The sequence below is a fragment of the Theropithecus gelada genome, chromosome 10, assembly GCF_003255815.1.
Source record: "Theropithecus gelada isolate Dixy chromosome 10, Tgel_1.0, whole genome shotgun sequence".
Taxonomy (NCBI): domain Eukaryota; kingdom Metazoa; phylum Chordata; class Mammalia; order Primates; family Cercopithecidae; genus Theropithecus; species Theropithecus gelada.
The window spans coordinates 73,641,675-73,658,679 of record NC_037678.1 but is presented as its reverse complement, the minus strand read 5'-3'; the positions used below and the strand labels follow the sequence as shown (position 1 = coordinate 73,658,679).

General features: G+C 45.6%; 1 protein-coding gene across 1 annotated transcript in view; it reads right to left on the bottom strand.

Annotated features, from left to right (window-relative positions):
- Positions 1–17,005, bottom strand: part of TGM3 (transglutaminase 3) — a 45,956-nt gene that overhangs the window by 10,141 nt on the left and 18,810 nt on the right. The window contains exons 6-9 of the mRNA XM_025399236.1: positions 14,276–14,453; positions 14,036–14,171; positions 4,757–4,860; positions 2,650–2,895 (exon numbers count right to left, since the gene is read on the bottom strand). Coding sequence (XP_025255021.1) covers positions 2,650–2,895; positions 4,757–4,860; positions 14,036–14,171; positions 14,276–14,453 — 664 coding nt within the window. The remainder of the gene's footprint in view (positions 1–2,649; positions 2,896–4,756; positions 4,861–14,035; positions 14,172–14,275; positions 14,454–17,005) is intronic.

The window sequence follows — 17,005 nt, the reverse complement described above, 5'->3', positions numbered from 1 at the left end:
TTTGTGGCAGGGTCTCACTCTGTCACCCAAGCTATAGTGCAGTGGCATGATCTCAACTCACTGCAACTTACACCTCCTGGGCTCAAGAGATTCTCCTGCCTCAGCCTCCCAAGTAGCTGGGATTATAGGCACTCTCCACCAAGCCCAGCTAATTTTTGCATTTTTGGTAGAGACAGGGTTTCACCATGTTGGCCAGTCTGGTCTCAAACTCCTGATCTCAGGTGATTCGCTCACCTCGACCTCTCAAAGTGCTGGGATTACAGGCATGAGCCACTCCCCCCGGCCAGATGACTTATTGTAAGCATTTTATGATACAGCAAGCCCCTTCCCATAAATTACATGTGATTTGCAGAGACTTCAGAGGCCAACTCATCCATGCCCATCAAGTTAAGGCCCTAAGAAGAGACACAACTTGTCCAGACCACTCTGAGATGGACTGGGCCAGTCACCTGCAGAGGCAGAGAGGGGGCCAGTTCCCTGGTGTCTGGACCCCTGGTCTAAATTTCCTCCCACACACCCTGCTAAAAAGGAGGCCGGCAGCCAGATTACCTAAGCTGACAGTTCCTGGTGGGCTGGGTTCCTTTTGATGCCTTCCCATCCTCTAGTCCAGTTGTAAGTCCAACCCAGAGCCAAAGGCAGTGCACGGATCTGAGCCTTCTGTGCCTGGGACCTTGAAGCAGGTGTGTTTGCACAATGAGGCTCGGAGCCTCGATGCCTATATAGGTCATCTGCTGGGCTTACTCAAGGCTAAGCTTCCTCATGTTGTTTTCTCCCTTTGCTGTTGCTATTGCCTCAATACGTAGCAACCTATTTTATGGGCTTTTCCTCCCTGAGGCCCTCAGAGAGAAACTAGAATCATTGGGTAAGAAGATCTGGGCAACATCAGGCAGGGTGATCTGTCCTGTCATGTAAGGGCTGAGGCATTGCTAGGAGTCCTGCAGGGACCCCCTCCCCTGCCCCCACAATGGACCTGCCCGTTCTCCATTGTTCAGGAGGTTTGGCTGAGACAGCCAGAGATCAAGGTGTAGGGGTAAGGTAAGGAACCCCACAGGATCATACAGTCATGTAAGCAGCACCTGCAAAATAGTCACCTTGGGAAGTCATTGTTCCAGTGAGGCTATAGAGGTTCAAATTGATAAACAGCACCACTGCTATTTATCAAGTCCTGACTATATGCCAGGCACTGCACTTGGCACTTTGTATACCTTAGCTCATTTAAATCCTGCTAAAGACAGGCATTGCTCTTCTCATTCTTCAGGTGAGGAAGCCAGAGCTCAGAGATCAGAGGAAACTTGCTCGAGGCCACACAATTATGGCTGGTAGGGCTGGAGTTCACCTTCCGCCCCCGAGTTTTTACTCCCTGGCCCCCTACGCTTGTTTCTACGTCATAACATTGTTGAAAATACTTGTCCTACATCTCCACACCCTCAGCCCATCTGCAGCGTCCTCTGTTGCATCCGCAAGGCCCAGCATGAAGCAAGCACTCAGTAGGGGCTCAGAACATGTTTATTGACTGAGCGAAGGTCTATCTGAGCTCAATCTTGGGAATGACCTGCAGAGGAAGACTGGGGCCAAATTGAGGCCACCAATCTCATAACCCTAAAATTGTGCCTCCAATTGTTCACAAATACCAGCACCCAGGGGGGACCCGCTTGGACTTGAAGTCAGACCCCATCGCCTGCGCTCAGCTTTCCTTTTTTGTAAACTCGGCCAACACCAATAGCCAACAGTCACTTAGAGATTCAGGGCTTACTTTAGAGGGTACTGTGTGCACATTTATGAGAATGCTTTTCTTGACCCCTCAGAACCAACTGTGAGGATCAATGGAATGAACCGTTTCAAAGCATTTTAGAAAGAGTGAAATGTTGACCCCATTAAGGAGTGACTGTGGCCTGCAAGAGCAAGCACTAAATTACTTTCGGCTGTTTCTAAAAATGAACTTCGTCTTCAAATGCAGAACTTTTATCATCATTGAGAATCCTCCAAGAGATGCGCTGCTGGTTTCAAAAGCAACTCTGGGAAGCAAATGTAATTGAGTCGAGGCAGCCTCACAGCAACTGGCCTTCCAAGGTGACTTTAGGGGGACCAGCAATGTATGCATGCCTGAGATTTCAGGAGCCCGGGCATTCATACCATGTAGTCACACCTCATCTGGCCTCTTCGGAGACCTCCAAATGTGCACAATGCAAGCCCAAGTCTCTGGGTTTCTTTGTCCATTTCTTTGTTCAGATGGTTTTCTCCCTGAGTTTCTCAGAGGCTAGGGGAGCAGACTGATGGAGAAATCTCTCCCAAAGCCCTTGGGGGCCTTTCATGGGGGCCTTGTCTCTCCTTATGATGCTCAGTCATGGTGCTGTCACCCTAGCTGTGCAGTTGAGACAGGGACACAGCTGGGGATGGGCTGGGTTGGGTTGACAGCCACCCGTGCCCTGCAGCAAACTTCCACTGCCACAGCAGCTGCCCATGATGGTTTTGTTCCCTCTGGAAACAGTGCTGGGAGGTGGGGGTTAGGTGCTAGGGAACAATCCTATCATTCAGGCAGAACTGGCTGCCAGTGCGGGGGAGGGTGAGGCCTTTTCTCCTCTCCACCCTCAGAGCCATCCTCCCACAATAGAACCCCTCGCAGCACTGCCCCACCAGCGTCCCTCCTACCTTCTGGGTACTTGTACTTGTCCGTGACGTCCATGCGAGCGTTACTTCCCACTGCCTTGGTGCTGATGTACCTGCCAATGGTGCGAGTGTCCACGGAATTCTTCATCTGTCTGCCGGTGGTGCCATCATACAGCCAGGTGATGCGGTCGGCATTCACCTCCGCGAAGATAAAGGGCATGTCGAAGTTCAGGTTCACATCACCCTCTCGAATACCAATGACCGAAGCGGGGCCGCACTGGAACACCCCTGGAGGCCAAGATGCAGAGGCTGGATATATGCCAAGGCCACAGCCTGCCCAGTGCCCGATTCCCCAGGGCCTTCCAGGACTGCTGCAAAGCCCTGCCTCTGCACCACCCAAATTCCTTTATCCCTGAGTGTGTGTCCCACTCATTTGGCATTCCGCAGAGACCCTCCTGGGCTATTATTCTCTTGCTGGTCAGATTCAACCTCTACATAGGACTACACAATTCTGCATTCCAGGTGCCTAATCCATGCTGACCCACTGTCCTTGGTCTGTTTCCTAAAGAGGAAAGTCTTGCTGTCTCGTGCTCAGGGTGGCTGCCTCTTTTCTACCTCTGCAAATCGTTCTGACCTAGAAGCTCATCACTTTCCTATTAGAAGACTTCCCTGAACACGCAGCCTGCAGGGACCTCTTGTTCCTCTGAGTTCCTAAGCCTGACCATTTCTTCCCTCTTCTTAGCACTCAGCATAGGAAGCTTAGATAGATAGATAGATAGATAGATAGATAGATAGATAGATGTCAGTGACTTTCATCTTTTTTCACCAAAACCCCTAGAAAGAAATACATTTGACATCTTGGCACACATGTGATAGAGAAACAAAAGTTTCACAGGACAATGGTCTTTAGTCTAACTATATCTAATGAGCCTTGATAGTTTATGTTCTTTTCCCCACTTTCCATTCCATTCAATTTCACTTTCCTTTTCTAAAATGATGGCCACAACCCACTAACTAGATTTTATAACCACTAATGGGTCACAATGACACTTTCGGAAAATAGTGGCCTAGCAGACGTCTCGGTTTCCTCCAAGCCCCCAAATCTAGTAGCATGCACTGATTCTGGTAGAGGAGCTAGGGGTTGGGGGGTGGGGTAAGACTTAATTTTCATTGTTAGTCCTTTTAGAATAGTTTGAAGTTTTTTCAACTACATGCACGTATTACTTCATAAATCACCTTTTAAAAAATTTTTTTTGAGATGGAGTTTGCTCTGTCTCCCAGGCCGGAGTGCCATGGTGTGATCTCGGCTCACGGCAACCTCTGTTTCCTGAGTTGCAGCGATTCCCCCTCCTCAGCCTCCCAAGTAGCTGGGATTACAGGCATGCGCCATCACGCCTGGCTAATTTTATATTTTTAGTAGAGACGGGGTTTCACCATGTTGGTCAGGCTGGTCCTGAACTCCTGATCTCAAGTGATCCACCCTCCTCAGCCTCCCAAAATGCTGAGATTACAGGTGTGAGCCACCACGCCCAATCCCATATATCACTTTTTAATGTTTCAAAAAACAATTGAAAATGAGGGTAACAGACAAGGCATGCTCTACAGGTCAGAGAAGGGAAGAAGAAAGGCTCCCGGAGAACCTGGGACACAACCCCTGATGGGGCAGGAGACAGACGGAGGCCAGAGGAGGAAGCAGAGGCCCGGGATGGGGATGGCAGAGGCGGCCTGCCTAAGGGGGAGCTTCGTGTGCCAGAGGGAGCTGCTGTGGGTGGTGACCAGTGGAGAACGTGGAGTGAACCCCAAGGGCAACAGGGAACCACAAATTTTCTGTGCTGGGAAGGAGAGGCTGCTGCAGTTGGTGCAGGATAATCATTACTGGCAGAGGAAGACTGCTCTCCCTGCTCACCTGGCCTGTGCCAAGGCTCTGTGCAGCAACAGTGGCCATTGTGGGTGCAGGGCAGGCACTCATTTAAACAGCAGCCCGAGCCAAACAAAATTAGCAGGGGAGATCTATTTTTAAACTATTTTTGTTTTAATCCCATCATGCATTCCAGAGGGAGAGGGCTTTGGAGTTACTTCCCTATGCTGCTGTCCACAGCTGTAAATAACTGTGAGGCTCACGACTCAGAACCACACCCAGAGAAGTTACCTTGGCTTCTTTCCTGCGGGGTAGCATCCAACACCTGCCATCCACCGTACGAGGGACCCAGGTCAGACCTCACAAACCAGCCTTCATTCCAGACATGGAAATTCCTGCAGATAGAACCAGAGACTGCAGCGTTTGCCCAAGACCACACAGCAGATGAGTGGCAAGACAGCACATCTTCGCCCCGACAGTGTAGCACGACAACGTGCATTGAGTGAGTTTGTCCTGTGACAGCTGTTATGCTAAGCCCTGGTGAGCATCGTCTTGTGGAAATCCTCACAGCACTGTGAAATGGGTTCCATTTTTATGCCCGTTTTATAAAAAGGGAAACTTGGGCTCAGAGAAGTTAAGCAGCTAACAATGGTAGGGTCAAAATGTGGACCCATGTATGCCTAACTCAAAAGTCAAAGCCTTGACCAGCATGCACCTTTCTAAGGAGTAGAATGAATCCAGATTGGAGCCAGCCACCCAGGGACAAACCCACACAGCTTTCTCCCTGTGCCTGGCAGGTTATGCTTCTGTGCTCGGTGTGGGCCGAAAATGAATGGGGTTGCTGCAGGAGTGACTGGCCTACCTAAAAGCCACACCGTCTCTTGGCTGGGATCTGAACTGAAGAATGACATCTGCCAGTCCTCAAATGTTCTTCGTCTTGTGTCTCAATTTGTAAGCCTCAGTCACCACTCACCCCTCGCCAGGCACAACCAGGTAGCCAAGGTCTTACTCATTCCGTCCCCCAATTCTGCCCTCTTCTCTCCTCTCCACTCCCATGGAAACTACAGTCACACTGGTCTTGGCACTTTTCAGTTCAACATGAAGAAAACATAAGTTCGATATAAATCCAAGTTCTAGTCAACCTGGAAAAAAAATTTCTTTCTTTCTTTCTTTTCTTTTTTTTTTTGTTGAGACGGAGTCTCGCTCTGTCGCCCAGGCTGGAGTGTGGTGGCACAATCTCGGCTCACTGCAAGTTCCACCTCCTGGGTTCCCACCATTCTCCTGCCTCAGCCTCCCGAGTAGCTGGGACTACAGGCGTCTACCACCACGCCTGGCTAATTTTTTGTAATTTTAGTAGAGACGGGATTTCACCATGTTAGCCAGGATGGTCTCCAGCTCCTGACCTCATGATCTGCCTGCCTTGGCCTTCCAAACTGCTGGGATTACAGGTGTGAACCACCACGCACAGCCAAAAAAAATTTCTATACTCATAAGGTGGAAAAGACAGTTCTAAGCAGACCACCCATTTCAGAGGCCATAAAGGAAGAGACTCATATATTTGAGTATGTAAAAATATTGAAATTACATGTAAACAAATAAAAAACCTGTAGTTCTGTTTTTGGTATGGAGGATAAGCTCAAAACAGATGAATCTTTTTGCATATAATGAGAAACTGTGGGGGGAAAAATGAAAAACTAGAAAAGACACCTGAGCATGATCAAAGCACGATGATTTTGGAAAGGAATCAGAATGTGGAGAAGCTGCACTTTGTATGAGTTTGCTCTAAGGAAAGGCCACAGCTGGGGTAAAGTACATGGAGCAAGAACTCGACAGGCAGCCCACAGCTTTCTGACCTGAGGAACCAGGAACAGAGCCTGGACCAACCGGGGTTGCTGGAGAATGAGGGGGGAATTCTGGAAAGAGTCAAGGAAGCTGCCCAAACCTCTGGGTGACCCTCAGTCATACATGGATGAGGCAGACCACGAGCCGTTCAGCTGGAGATAAAAGTACTGAACTGAGAGCAGAGCCACTGTCTACTGCAGGGAAAACAATTTGCACGTTGAGTCACCCAAGATAAGCAGCTAAAACAAGATAACAGAATTCAGACACATGCAACATCTGGGGTATGAGCCAAAATTACTCAACAAGCAAAGAACCAGGAAAATGTGGTTTATCCTCAAGGGAAAAGACAATCCACAGAGACCAACCATAAAATAATCCAGATGTTGGAATTGTTGGACAAAGACTAAAGCAGCTACTAGAGCTAGGCTCAATGAAATAAAGGAAAATATGCTCGTAACGAATGAAAAGAGATAAACTTTGGGCAGAGAAACAGAAAATATGAAAAAAGAACCAAACAGAAAATTTTTAACTGGAAAAAAGACCAATATCTGAAATTAAATGATAAATAAACTTATTAGCAGGATAGAGATGACAGAGGAAAGAGTCAATACGTTTGAAGATAGATGACTAGAAATTATTCAGTTTGGGCCGGGCGCGGTGGCTCAAGCCTGTAATCCCAGCACTTTGGGAGGCCGAGACGGGCGGATCACGAGGTCAGGAGATCGAGACCATCCTGGCTAACACGGTGAAACCCCGTCTCTACTAAAAATACAAGAAAATTAGCCGGGCGAGGTGGTGGGCGCCTGTAGTCCCAGCTACTTGGGAGGCTGAGGCAGGAGAATGGCGTGAACCCGGGGGGGCGGAGCTTGCAGTGAGCCGAGATCGCGCCACTGCACTCCAGCCTGGGGCACAGAGCAAGACTCCGTCTCAAAAAAAAAAAAAAAAAAAAGAAAAGAAATTATTCAGTTTGAAGGCAGTGAGACAAATGACTGAAAAAATCAATAAAGCAGAGAAAATATATCCAACATACATGCAAGGGATTTACTGTATCAATATTGTAATGTACTTACAAATTGATAAGAGAAAGCATACTTTCCTTGAACTAAGTGATGAAAAAATAATAAATAGAAAAATAAAAACATGCCCATAAATAGCAATGAGCAGGCAATTTTTATAAGAAATACAAATAACCACCGAACATATGAGAATAGTTTTAACCTCAGTACTATTAAAAGAAAATTAAAATGACAAAGAGATAATATGACAGAGATACATAGATGACAGCTATTAGACTGACAGAGATTAAAGCATAGGGTGATACTCATTGTGGTGCTCATTCTGGGTGGGAAAACAAGCACTGTCATACCCCACTGGTGGGAGTTTAAATTGCTATGACCTCTGTGGAAAGCAATTTGGCAACGAGCATAAAAACCTTTAAAAATCTACATACTCACTGAGCCAGTAGGTCCACATCTAGGAATTTCTCCCATAGAAAAACTCACATAAGTGCACATAGATGTATATCTAAAGGTATCCACCGAGGCATTGTTTGTAATAGCAAAAGAGTTGGAGCAAAAGTTCATCAACAAGGGAATTGGCAGACAAATGGTGGCAGAGACATGGAATGGGATATCAAACAGCTGTCAAAAAGAACAAGCAAAATCAATCTAGTACTTACATGGAGAGATGTCTAAGAGATATCATGAAATAAGAAAATCAGTGTGACCAAACATCATATGTTCTCACTCATAAGTCAAGCTAAACTATGAGGATGCAAAGGCATAAGAATGACGCAATGGACTTTGGGGACTCAGAGAGAAAAGGTGGGAAGGGCGTGAGAGATAAAAGACTACAAATTGGGTTCAGTGTATACTGCTCAGGAGATGGGTGCACCAAAATCTCACAAATCGCCACTAAAGAACTTATATAACCAAATACCACCTGTTCCCCAAAAATCTACGGAAATAAAAAAGGAAAAAGAAAAAACTCCTATGTGTATATATGTAGATGTATGATAAATCCATTTGTTAAAAAATTATACATAAAACATTGGAGAAAGTTAGTCTCCAATAATTCTATTTTCTTAGATATCCACCATGAACAGTTTGATGTATGTATCATGTATATAGTGCATACAAACAGTTTTATGTTACTTATTTCTGTAATGTAATGTTTTTACTTTCTATCATGTGAATTACTCATTACTTCTATAATTAGAAAATACATATAAGTTGAATGATCATAGCTAACACAGTGTTAACACAGAAAGTTGTGTTCTAACTGTGTTGTTGCATACATTAACTTACAATACCCTAAAAGACAGAAATAATTATTATTCCCCATTCAGCAACTCTGGAAACTGAGGTTCAGAGAAGTTAAGTGACTTGAGAAAGTCTTACAGTGAGTAATTAAGCAGAGTGGGATTTCAATCCAGGCAGATGGGCTTAAAAAAGGGAAACAGGTTAATGGTAGGTTCCATTTTATGTAACTTGATTTTACATCGGTTCCATTCCATATAACAGAATATGATGCATTTTTGATGTATTTGAAATGATCTTATTTTTGAAGATTTTTTAATGACATGGGGGAATGCTCATGATATAATATTTAGTGAAAAAAAACATGACTAAAACGAAAGGTGAAGTGGTTGGTTTCGAAGTGTGGGAAGAAATGGAATGTATCTATTATATGCTCTGTCTTCTACTCATGCCTTGTAAAATGTATCATCCCAGTTCTATAAATAACAACTCATAGAGAAAAGATGAATGGAAAACTACCAAGTGTTGAAGATATGTGAATAAGATCATAAATGATTTTTATTTCTTTATGTATTTTGAATTTTTCTATAATTATTTTTAAAAGGGCGTTATAAAAATGATCTCCAGGACCCAGGAAGTCTTTTTGGACAGGCCTTCATGGTCGGTTAGAACTCACCAAGGAGAAGGCAAGGGAAGAAGTGTGGGAAGATGGTCCTAGGTGGGTGAAAGGGGCAAGGGAGGGATGAGAAAGTGAGTGAGAACACCAAGTTTTACACTCAGTTTGCTCCTGACAGAGCAACTGAGGGGAAGGTCAGGTTGGTTAAAAAAAAGAAAAAGTGATAAGTAGCTGTATTTTAATACTTGCTTGCAAGGCAGGAATTTAAGGCAGAGCAGATAACAACTACATCCTGGTTCTTCCCTCAGGCAAAAGTCAGCCACTTCAGTTACACAGAAATATTTGGGATGTGCGTCTTTCTGATGCCCAGTGGTGCCATGTGGAAATTCCCGTGTGAGTTTCTGGTTGTGTGCCACACTCTCTCCCACCCCTCAACCTCGGGCTCCACTCCTTTCCTGAGGGTTTCAGGAGCAGGAGCTCAGGAGAGGACAGGCTGTGGGCATCAGAACTACCTGAGGCATTTATTAAAAAGTGCAGATTTCTGCTGCTTTCATCTTTCCCCACCCATATTAATTCTGATGCAGTCTTTGACGTTTATAAACCACTGCTCTACAGACACCAACTGTGCTATGCTTACCTTTGAGTTCACAGAGTTAGGAGACCTTGCCTAGAAAGTGGCCCCAAACCCCACCCTTCTGTAGGTAAACTCCCATTTGTCCTCCCAAATTTTGTTCAGATACTATCTCTGCCAAAAAAGCCTTTCCTGACACGCCGAGAGTGCCAACCATACCTCTGTGCTGTCTCGAATCTTGCAAGTAATTCATTGATTTCATTGCAACTCCATACTTGCCAAGCTTTTAATGCAGCTGTAAACTCCTCTATTCAGTCTCTAAGGCCCCGTTATAAAACAAAACAAATAAACGAAAACCCTCCTCCAGCACATCTTGTTCCTCTTGGTGCCCAGAGTCCAGTGCAGGTGTGCACGGAATCACGTTTGCTGAATTGAATTGTTTCTGGGCTGAAACCACTCTCTGTCGCTTCCTCACTAAGGGCCTAGGAGCGAGTTCAGGACTAGTGGAAGCAGGTATTCAGAGGCAGAGGCCGTGGAGAGATTACACGAGGAGCCAGGGGCTTGGCTGAGGTGTGGGTGCTGACAACTGGAGGCACTGCCTGACTCCACCTCCCTGGCAGGGCTGAGCAGTCTCTAGGTGCCTTCTACCTCAGAGTTCTGCAAAGTCTACAGGTAGAGTCAGATCTATGACTCTAGAAATTGGGGGATCAAGTCAAATGAATGAAGAAAACAAGTCAGAAAAGTCAAGATAATTTGACTAGACTGTTCTAAATCATTCGGCTGCTGCTCGGTGGCTGAATAGGCTTCAGAGACCTCCTTTGCAGTGGCCCTGAAGGAAGACATCTCAAAGAAGCATCCCAAACTCAGCTCCCCCAAAAAGTGTCCTGACTCGGAAGACAGTGAATACTCCGGAGCTGTGTGCCTCTTAAGCCAGACCATTGGTATGAGCAAAGTGGTTTAGAAAAAAATTCACCCCACTGGCTGCTGTGAATCTGATTAAAAGAAAGGCCTAGAAAATGTCACTGAGGTCTCCTGATCTGGCCCTTTGTTTTACAAGTGGGAAATTGAGGTGTAGCAAAGGCAAGGAACTTACATAATGTTATGCGCTTAAGAGTGTCTACATGTCTCCAAGTGTTTAATCTTAGACAGGTTACTTCTCTCAGGGCCTTTGTTTTCTCATCCATAAAAAACAAATTGGGGATGAAAATAACAATGCCTACGTCATTTGTGAAGACGAAATGTAAGCACTTAGAACAGTACCTGGCACACAACAATTGCTCAACAAATTATTATTTGCTGCTGTTACTATTACTAAGCACTTCTATGCTTAACCTCCCCTGATTCTCACATTCTATTACTTTAGGCAAATCTGGGCACGGTTCCAAAGCTTTCAAGACTTTTTGGTAACATACAAAGATTCATATCAGAGGTTTTCTGTCCAAACTCCAGTTGCCCTTATAATAACAGCTTAGTAATTTCACTCCAGGCAGAAGCTGGCTCTTGGTTTAGCTCTCCCCTGCATGGGATTTAACAGGGAAGGAACAGTAGGGCTCCCTTGGTTGGGAGGGCTAGCTCTCTTATAGAAAGTGGAATGGGCTGAAGCTCCAGAGAATTTAAAAGTTTAAGCTGGCAAAGGACTTAAGAAATCATCTAGTCCTAGGCTGACCCTTATATTTCACATATGAAGAAACTTGGCACCAGAAGGATAAATTGCCTTGCACAAGCCTCACAGCAATTTGGTAGTAGGGCTGGAGCTAGTGCTTGGGACTCCCTGTCCTCATGCCCTCCAGGGCTGGCTCCCCCAACCATCAGCTGTAGGGAATGGTGTAGGGAGTAACTATCAGCTCCCTTGGCTTTCTGAGAAGGTTCAGAAAAGGGGAGAGGAAGGGAGGAGTGACAAGATCCTCAGGAACAGTCAGAGCTTCTGCATCTGGCCCCCTCCCATGAGGCCACAGAAGTTACCAGGGAGCCACCTTGGAATGTCTCCATCAGCTCCTACTTGTCCCAAAGGTGATGTTAAGCTGATGTGGGGGGCAGTGTGAATCACTAACCAGGAGACTTGGGTTCTAATTCTAAATTTAGCTTAAAAGCCTCACTTTCCCGCTTCCAGGACGCCTTCCTTGAGGATTTCCTCCAAGTTCCCAGTATCCTTGTCTTAATCACTTGTCTGGGCATCACACACCATGCTGTGTTGCTAATTAGCCTCTACTAGTGGCTTCCCCACCCCTTGTCTCCTAACAGCACCATAAATGCTTTCAGTGGAGGAACTGAGACTTAAGCTTTCCATGTCCCTGCAGTTCCTAGTGTACAGGATAATCACAGAAAGGATATGCTGAGGGGACCTCCAACTTGTCTGACCAACCATCTCCTTTTGTAGAAGAAACTAAAGTTGGGAATGGCATAGCCCCAACGATCAGAGCTGGTTGTGATGGGATTTTGGACACAAGAACAAAGAAAAGCCCAGGGAAAAGAAAAGACACTCATTCATGAGAAGCTGGAAAACAAAGTCTGGCCACAAGTAAGCGATATCATTAGAGAGAAAGTTGCATATGTGCAGATCAAGAAAGAAACTCCTTAAATAAGCTTTCTCTCCCCCAGTAAAACCCCGGAATCCATTGACCCTGGGATGAGTTACATAAGCCTCACTCTCTTTCAGAAGGGAAAGGATGCTTTTATTACTCAATTCGGTTGTTGGCATGGAGTTGTTATTTATTTGTTTTAACAGTGTTTTCCATTATTAGCTATTTTCCTTTCATTTTATACCCTTAGTTACATTAAGCAGATTTCAGATAAGTTAGATATATTTATTCTGGTAATGATAAATAATACAAATATTTTATGCAGACTACCTTAAAATTGAACATCTGAAAATAAGATGACATCTGTCATACGATTATCTAGACATATACATGCATGTGAGCAACTATGTGTGTGTGTAGCCTTTGAAATGGATTAAAGGAATAGATAGACGGGTACTTTATATAGACACATAGATATCTATGTGTATATACAGATATAAACATCATTGCCAATTGCCATCCAGTAATAACTTAGTATATGATGTAACCTTAAACAGTTGTAACAATATCTATTTTTATCTATATAATATCTATCTATCTAGTGCTCTATGCAGTTACAGATATAAGTCTACACATTTCATATAATCTACTTCCTGTGGCATCTATCATTAAATTACATGTGTGTGTGTGTATTGATAGTGTGCACATGGCATATTTATGGTTAAGAATATAAATGCCCAAATATATATACAACATTTTGGCCGGGTGCAGTGGCTCACACACGTAATCCCAGCACTTTGGGAAGCTGAGGCGGGTGTATGGCCTGAGGTCAGGAGTTCAAGACCAACCTGACCAACATGGTGAAACCCCGTCTCTACTAAAATACAAAAATTAGCTGGGCATGGTGGTGCATGCCTGTAATCTCAGCTACTTGGGAGGCTGAGGCAGGAGAATCACTTGAACCTGAGAACATGAGGTTGCAGTGAGCCGAGATTGTGCCATTGTGCTCCAGCCTGGACAACAAGAATGAAACTCCATCTCAAAAAAAAAAACTAATTGTTATCATCCAGAATCCAGAATAAACTCTGAACTTTTGATGTCAACCAAGGTGTATAATAGCTCTCTCTCTCTCTCTCTCTCTATATATATATATATATATATATATGCTAAGAGAAGATGTGTTGCTCTTTTATTCTCTTTAAGAAAGTTTAACCCTGTCTCTACTCAAAATACAAAAAAATTAGCCAGGCGTGGTGGTGGGCACCTGTAGTCCCTGCTACTTGGGAGACTGAGGCAGGAGAATGGCGTGAACCCGGGAAGCGGAGGTTGCAGTGAGCCGAGATCACGCCACTGTAGTCCAGCCTGGGTGACAGGGCAAGACTCCATCACAAAAAAAAAAAAAAAAAAAAAAAAAAAAAGAAAGTTTACAAGTCATATGGATTTTTCTCTTCTAAAGTAGTATAAGGTCCAATGGATCCCATAAATTCAGAGTGAATTTAGGAGCCCTGTCTTTCACTGGGATCAGACCCTTCGTCTGACAGCGGCAAGACAGACCAGACTAGCAGACTGCAGAGCACCGAGAAGAGGTGTCTTGGGTGCTGCTAAGTGTGTAATCAGCGTTGCCAGCATTTCCATTCTACATGCTGTGATGACATGTTACTTGCCTTGCAACTCCTGTTTGGACCTGGGTCTCAGGAGGATGGTGAGAGCGAGAAGCCACTCAAATGTGGTGCTCGAGGTTCAGGCAAAGGGTGAGATACTTACCATACACTATCACTACCCTTGTCCAGGGGGTTTCCCATGCGGTCGTAGTACACATCCACACTGAGATTTCGGTCTGTGTCATGAGCTGAGCTGAAGTTGGTGATCACCCGGGAAGGAATCCCCAAAGACCGCAGTGCTGCAAGTCAGGGTGGGCGTGAGGACTCAGGTGGTGGAGACGGTACCTTGGCATAGCCCACTGCCACCCACTGACCCAGCCAAGGCACACCACACCCAAGGTACCTGTGTTGAGGGTCCCAGCAAAGACCCAGCACTGGCCATATCGGACTGGGCTGAAGCCAGATTTTTTCCAGTCCTTGAGGATCTCCACGCTGCCGTTCCAGTTCCTTGGGTCACGACCACCCGTGTAAGTGCCGCTCCAATTCCCAGCAAGCACACCGTTGTCATCATTGCTATTGATCTGGGCAGAAACCACCCCCCAAAATGAGTCAGCACTAATGCCTTTCCTAGGGAGACTGACATGCAGAATTCAGAGGACAAGGTGGGGAGATGAGGAAGGAAGCCAAGGACCATGATTGAACTTTTCTTTGTCTCTCTAGGTGACTTGGGGATGATCCTTGTAACACTTAACCCCTAGGGGTATGGAGTGGTTTACGAGTTTAGAGGTGCTTTCCCGAACAGGCCATGTTTGATTGTCCTTGATCCACAGGTCATTCCTGTGTGGCAGCCTGACATGGGAAACAGACAGCACAGCTTGTCTGTGGCAAGGCAGGGCACAAATCCAGCTTGCAGAGGACTTCTGGTAGGAAAGAATTCACAGGCTATCACTGTTATCTGTCTGCCTGGGAGTCCATGGTTTGAAACTCTTTTTTGGTGTATGGTCTTACAAAAAGATCACTTTATTTATTTATTTTTTATTATTTTCTGATACGGAGTCTCTCTCTGTCACCCAGGCTGGAGTGCAGTGGCGTGATCTTGGCTCACTGCAAGCTTCGCCTCCCAGGTTCAAGCAATTCTCCTGGCTCAGCCTCCTGAGTAACTGGTATTATGCGTGCCACCATGCCCGGCTAGGTTTTGTATTTTTGGTAGAGATGGGGTTTCACCATGTTGGTCAGGCTGATCTCAAGTGATCCGCCTATGTTGGCTCCCAAAGTGCTGGGATCATAGGCGTGAGCCACCGCACCCCTGCCAGAAAGTCACTTTAGAACTTCAGCAACTAACTTCTTCTTGGAAAGAATAAAGATAGAGTATTCCTTTTCTTTCATTCATTCAGCTATTTGTTCGTTTGTTAGTTTACTCGTTCATTTATTCAATTTAAGGCAAGGTTCTTATCTAAGTGACACAATCAAGAGGCAGCCTGAAAAGATCACTGGACTAGAAATCAAGAGACCTGAGTTCCATTGTCTTTTAGGGACACACCTGGAAATATTTACAGGTGAAATGATGACAAATGTGTAATGTCTAAGATTTATCAAATCATCTGTGAAAGAGAGGGTCAGAATGAAATGACACCGGCCTTGAAGGGGTAATTATTGAAGCTTGAGATGCATACACAGGAGTTCATTACGCTTTTCTCTCTACTTTTGTATAGGTCTGAACTTTTCCACAATAAAAGTTAAAAGAGAAAAGGAGACAGCGAGGTTACAAGCCCCACCTTGCCACTTGCCAACTTGATGATTGCACAAAGGTCTGTTCACCTCTCCAGGCCTTAGTTCTTCACCTTCCAATAGGGAAGAGAATTTTCAAGGGAAAGTTAGGACAAAGGCACTCGGAGGTGTCTTCTGTAGTCAAGGGTCAGGGTTTGTGAAACTTTGGCTGTCGTTTATCTAAACTGTGCAATGAGAGGCTGGATCAGGATCTCCGAGGGCTCCTCCAGCCTGTGTGTCTTACCCCCTCTCCTTGGAGTGCCTGTAAGGGGCAAGGCCTATGAGAATGGACAGTCTGGACACAAAAGGATCCCTGCCCAGAACAGGCCATGGCCAGCCTTGCCACCCCTCAGTGCAGTGGTGAGTTCTGCACCCCTTCCAGGAGGGCCTGGGCTGTCATGGCAGAGTCTGGCAAGACAGAGCCTCCTTTGAGACAGAAGGTTGTGCAGTCCTTCCCCATCTCCTGAGTCACTGGTCCTCCAGCCTCCAAAGTGGCTATCAGCACGGTCATCTCTGGCTGAAAGCTGGGCATTTCAAAGCTCTGCACAGGCCATAATTAGTTCATGGCCCAGCCCAGCTGGGAGGTCTGAACGGAGCATCTGGGAGGTGCAGCTGAGGAAATTGGCTCCACGATAAAGTGGTTTGGCCCTGGGGTGCGAGTGAGTCAGTGGCTGCAGGAGCCTCTGGCCTCACCCACTCTCTCCTAGGACAAAGAGGCTCAGCTTTCTAAGTCACCAGGGCTTTAATCAAACCTCTTCCAGGCCATTTGGTTTCAAAATTCTGCTCCAGGCTCACTTCCTCTCCATACCCTCCCTCGGCTACTCAGGTCCTCGTTCATCTCCTTAGAGCCTCTGAGTTCGCCGGGCCACCTTTCTCCTTTCCTGCCAGGCTCAGTCTAAGACTCAGCTCTTTCCAGAAGCCCTCTCAGAGGCACTCCAGATATTTATTATGCAGCTGAGAAGTTGTTCACATTTCTAACCAAGTAACTAGCTCATTAGCATGAACATATCCAACTCAAAAGTCAAGAGCTCAAGAAATGCCTAAACCATGAACCATAGAAATAAATAAATAAAGGTTACAGAATTTCTGGGCAATTACTTAGTTTAAGAGGGTTAAAGTAAAGAATTCACTTTGACTTTTCACCTTTTTTTTTTGGAGACAGGTTCTTACTCTGTCACCCAGGCTGGAGTACAGTAGTGCAATCACAGCTCACTGCAGCCTGCGACCAATGGACTCATGCAATCCTCCCAGCTCAGTCTCCCGAGTAGCTGGGACTACAGGCATGTGCCACAATGCCTGGCTCCTTGTGTGTGTGTGTAGATGAGGTCTCACTATGTTGCCCAGGCTGGTCTCAAACTCCTGGGCT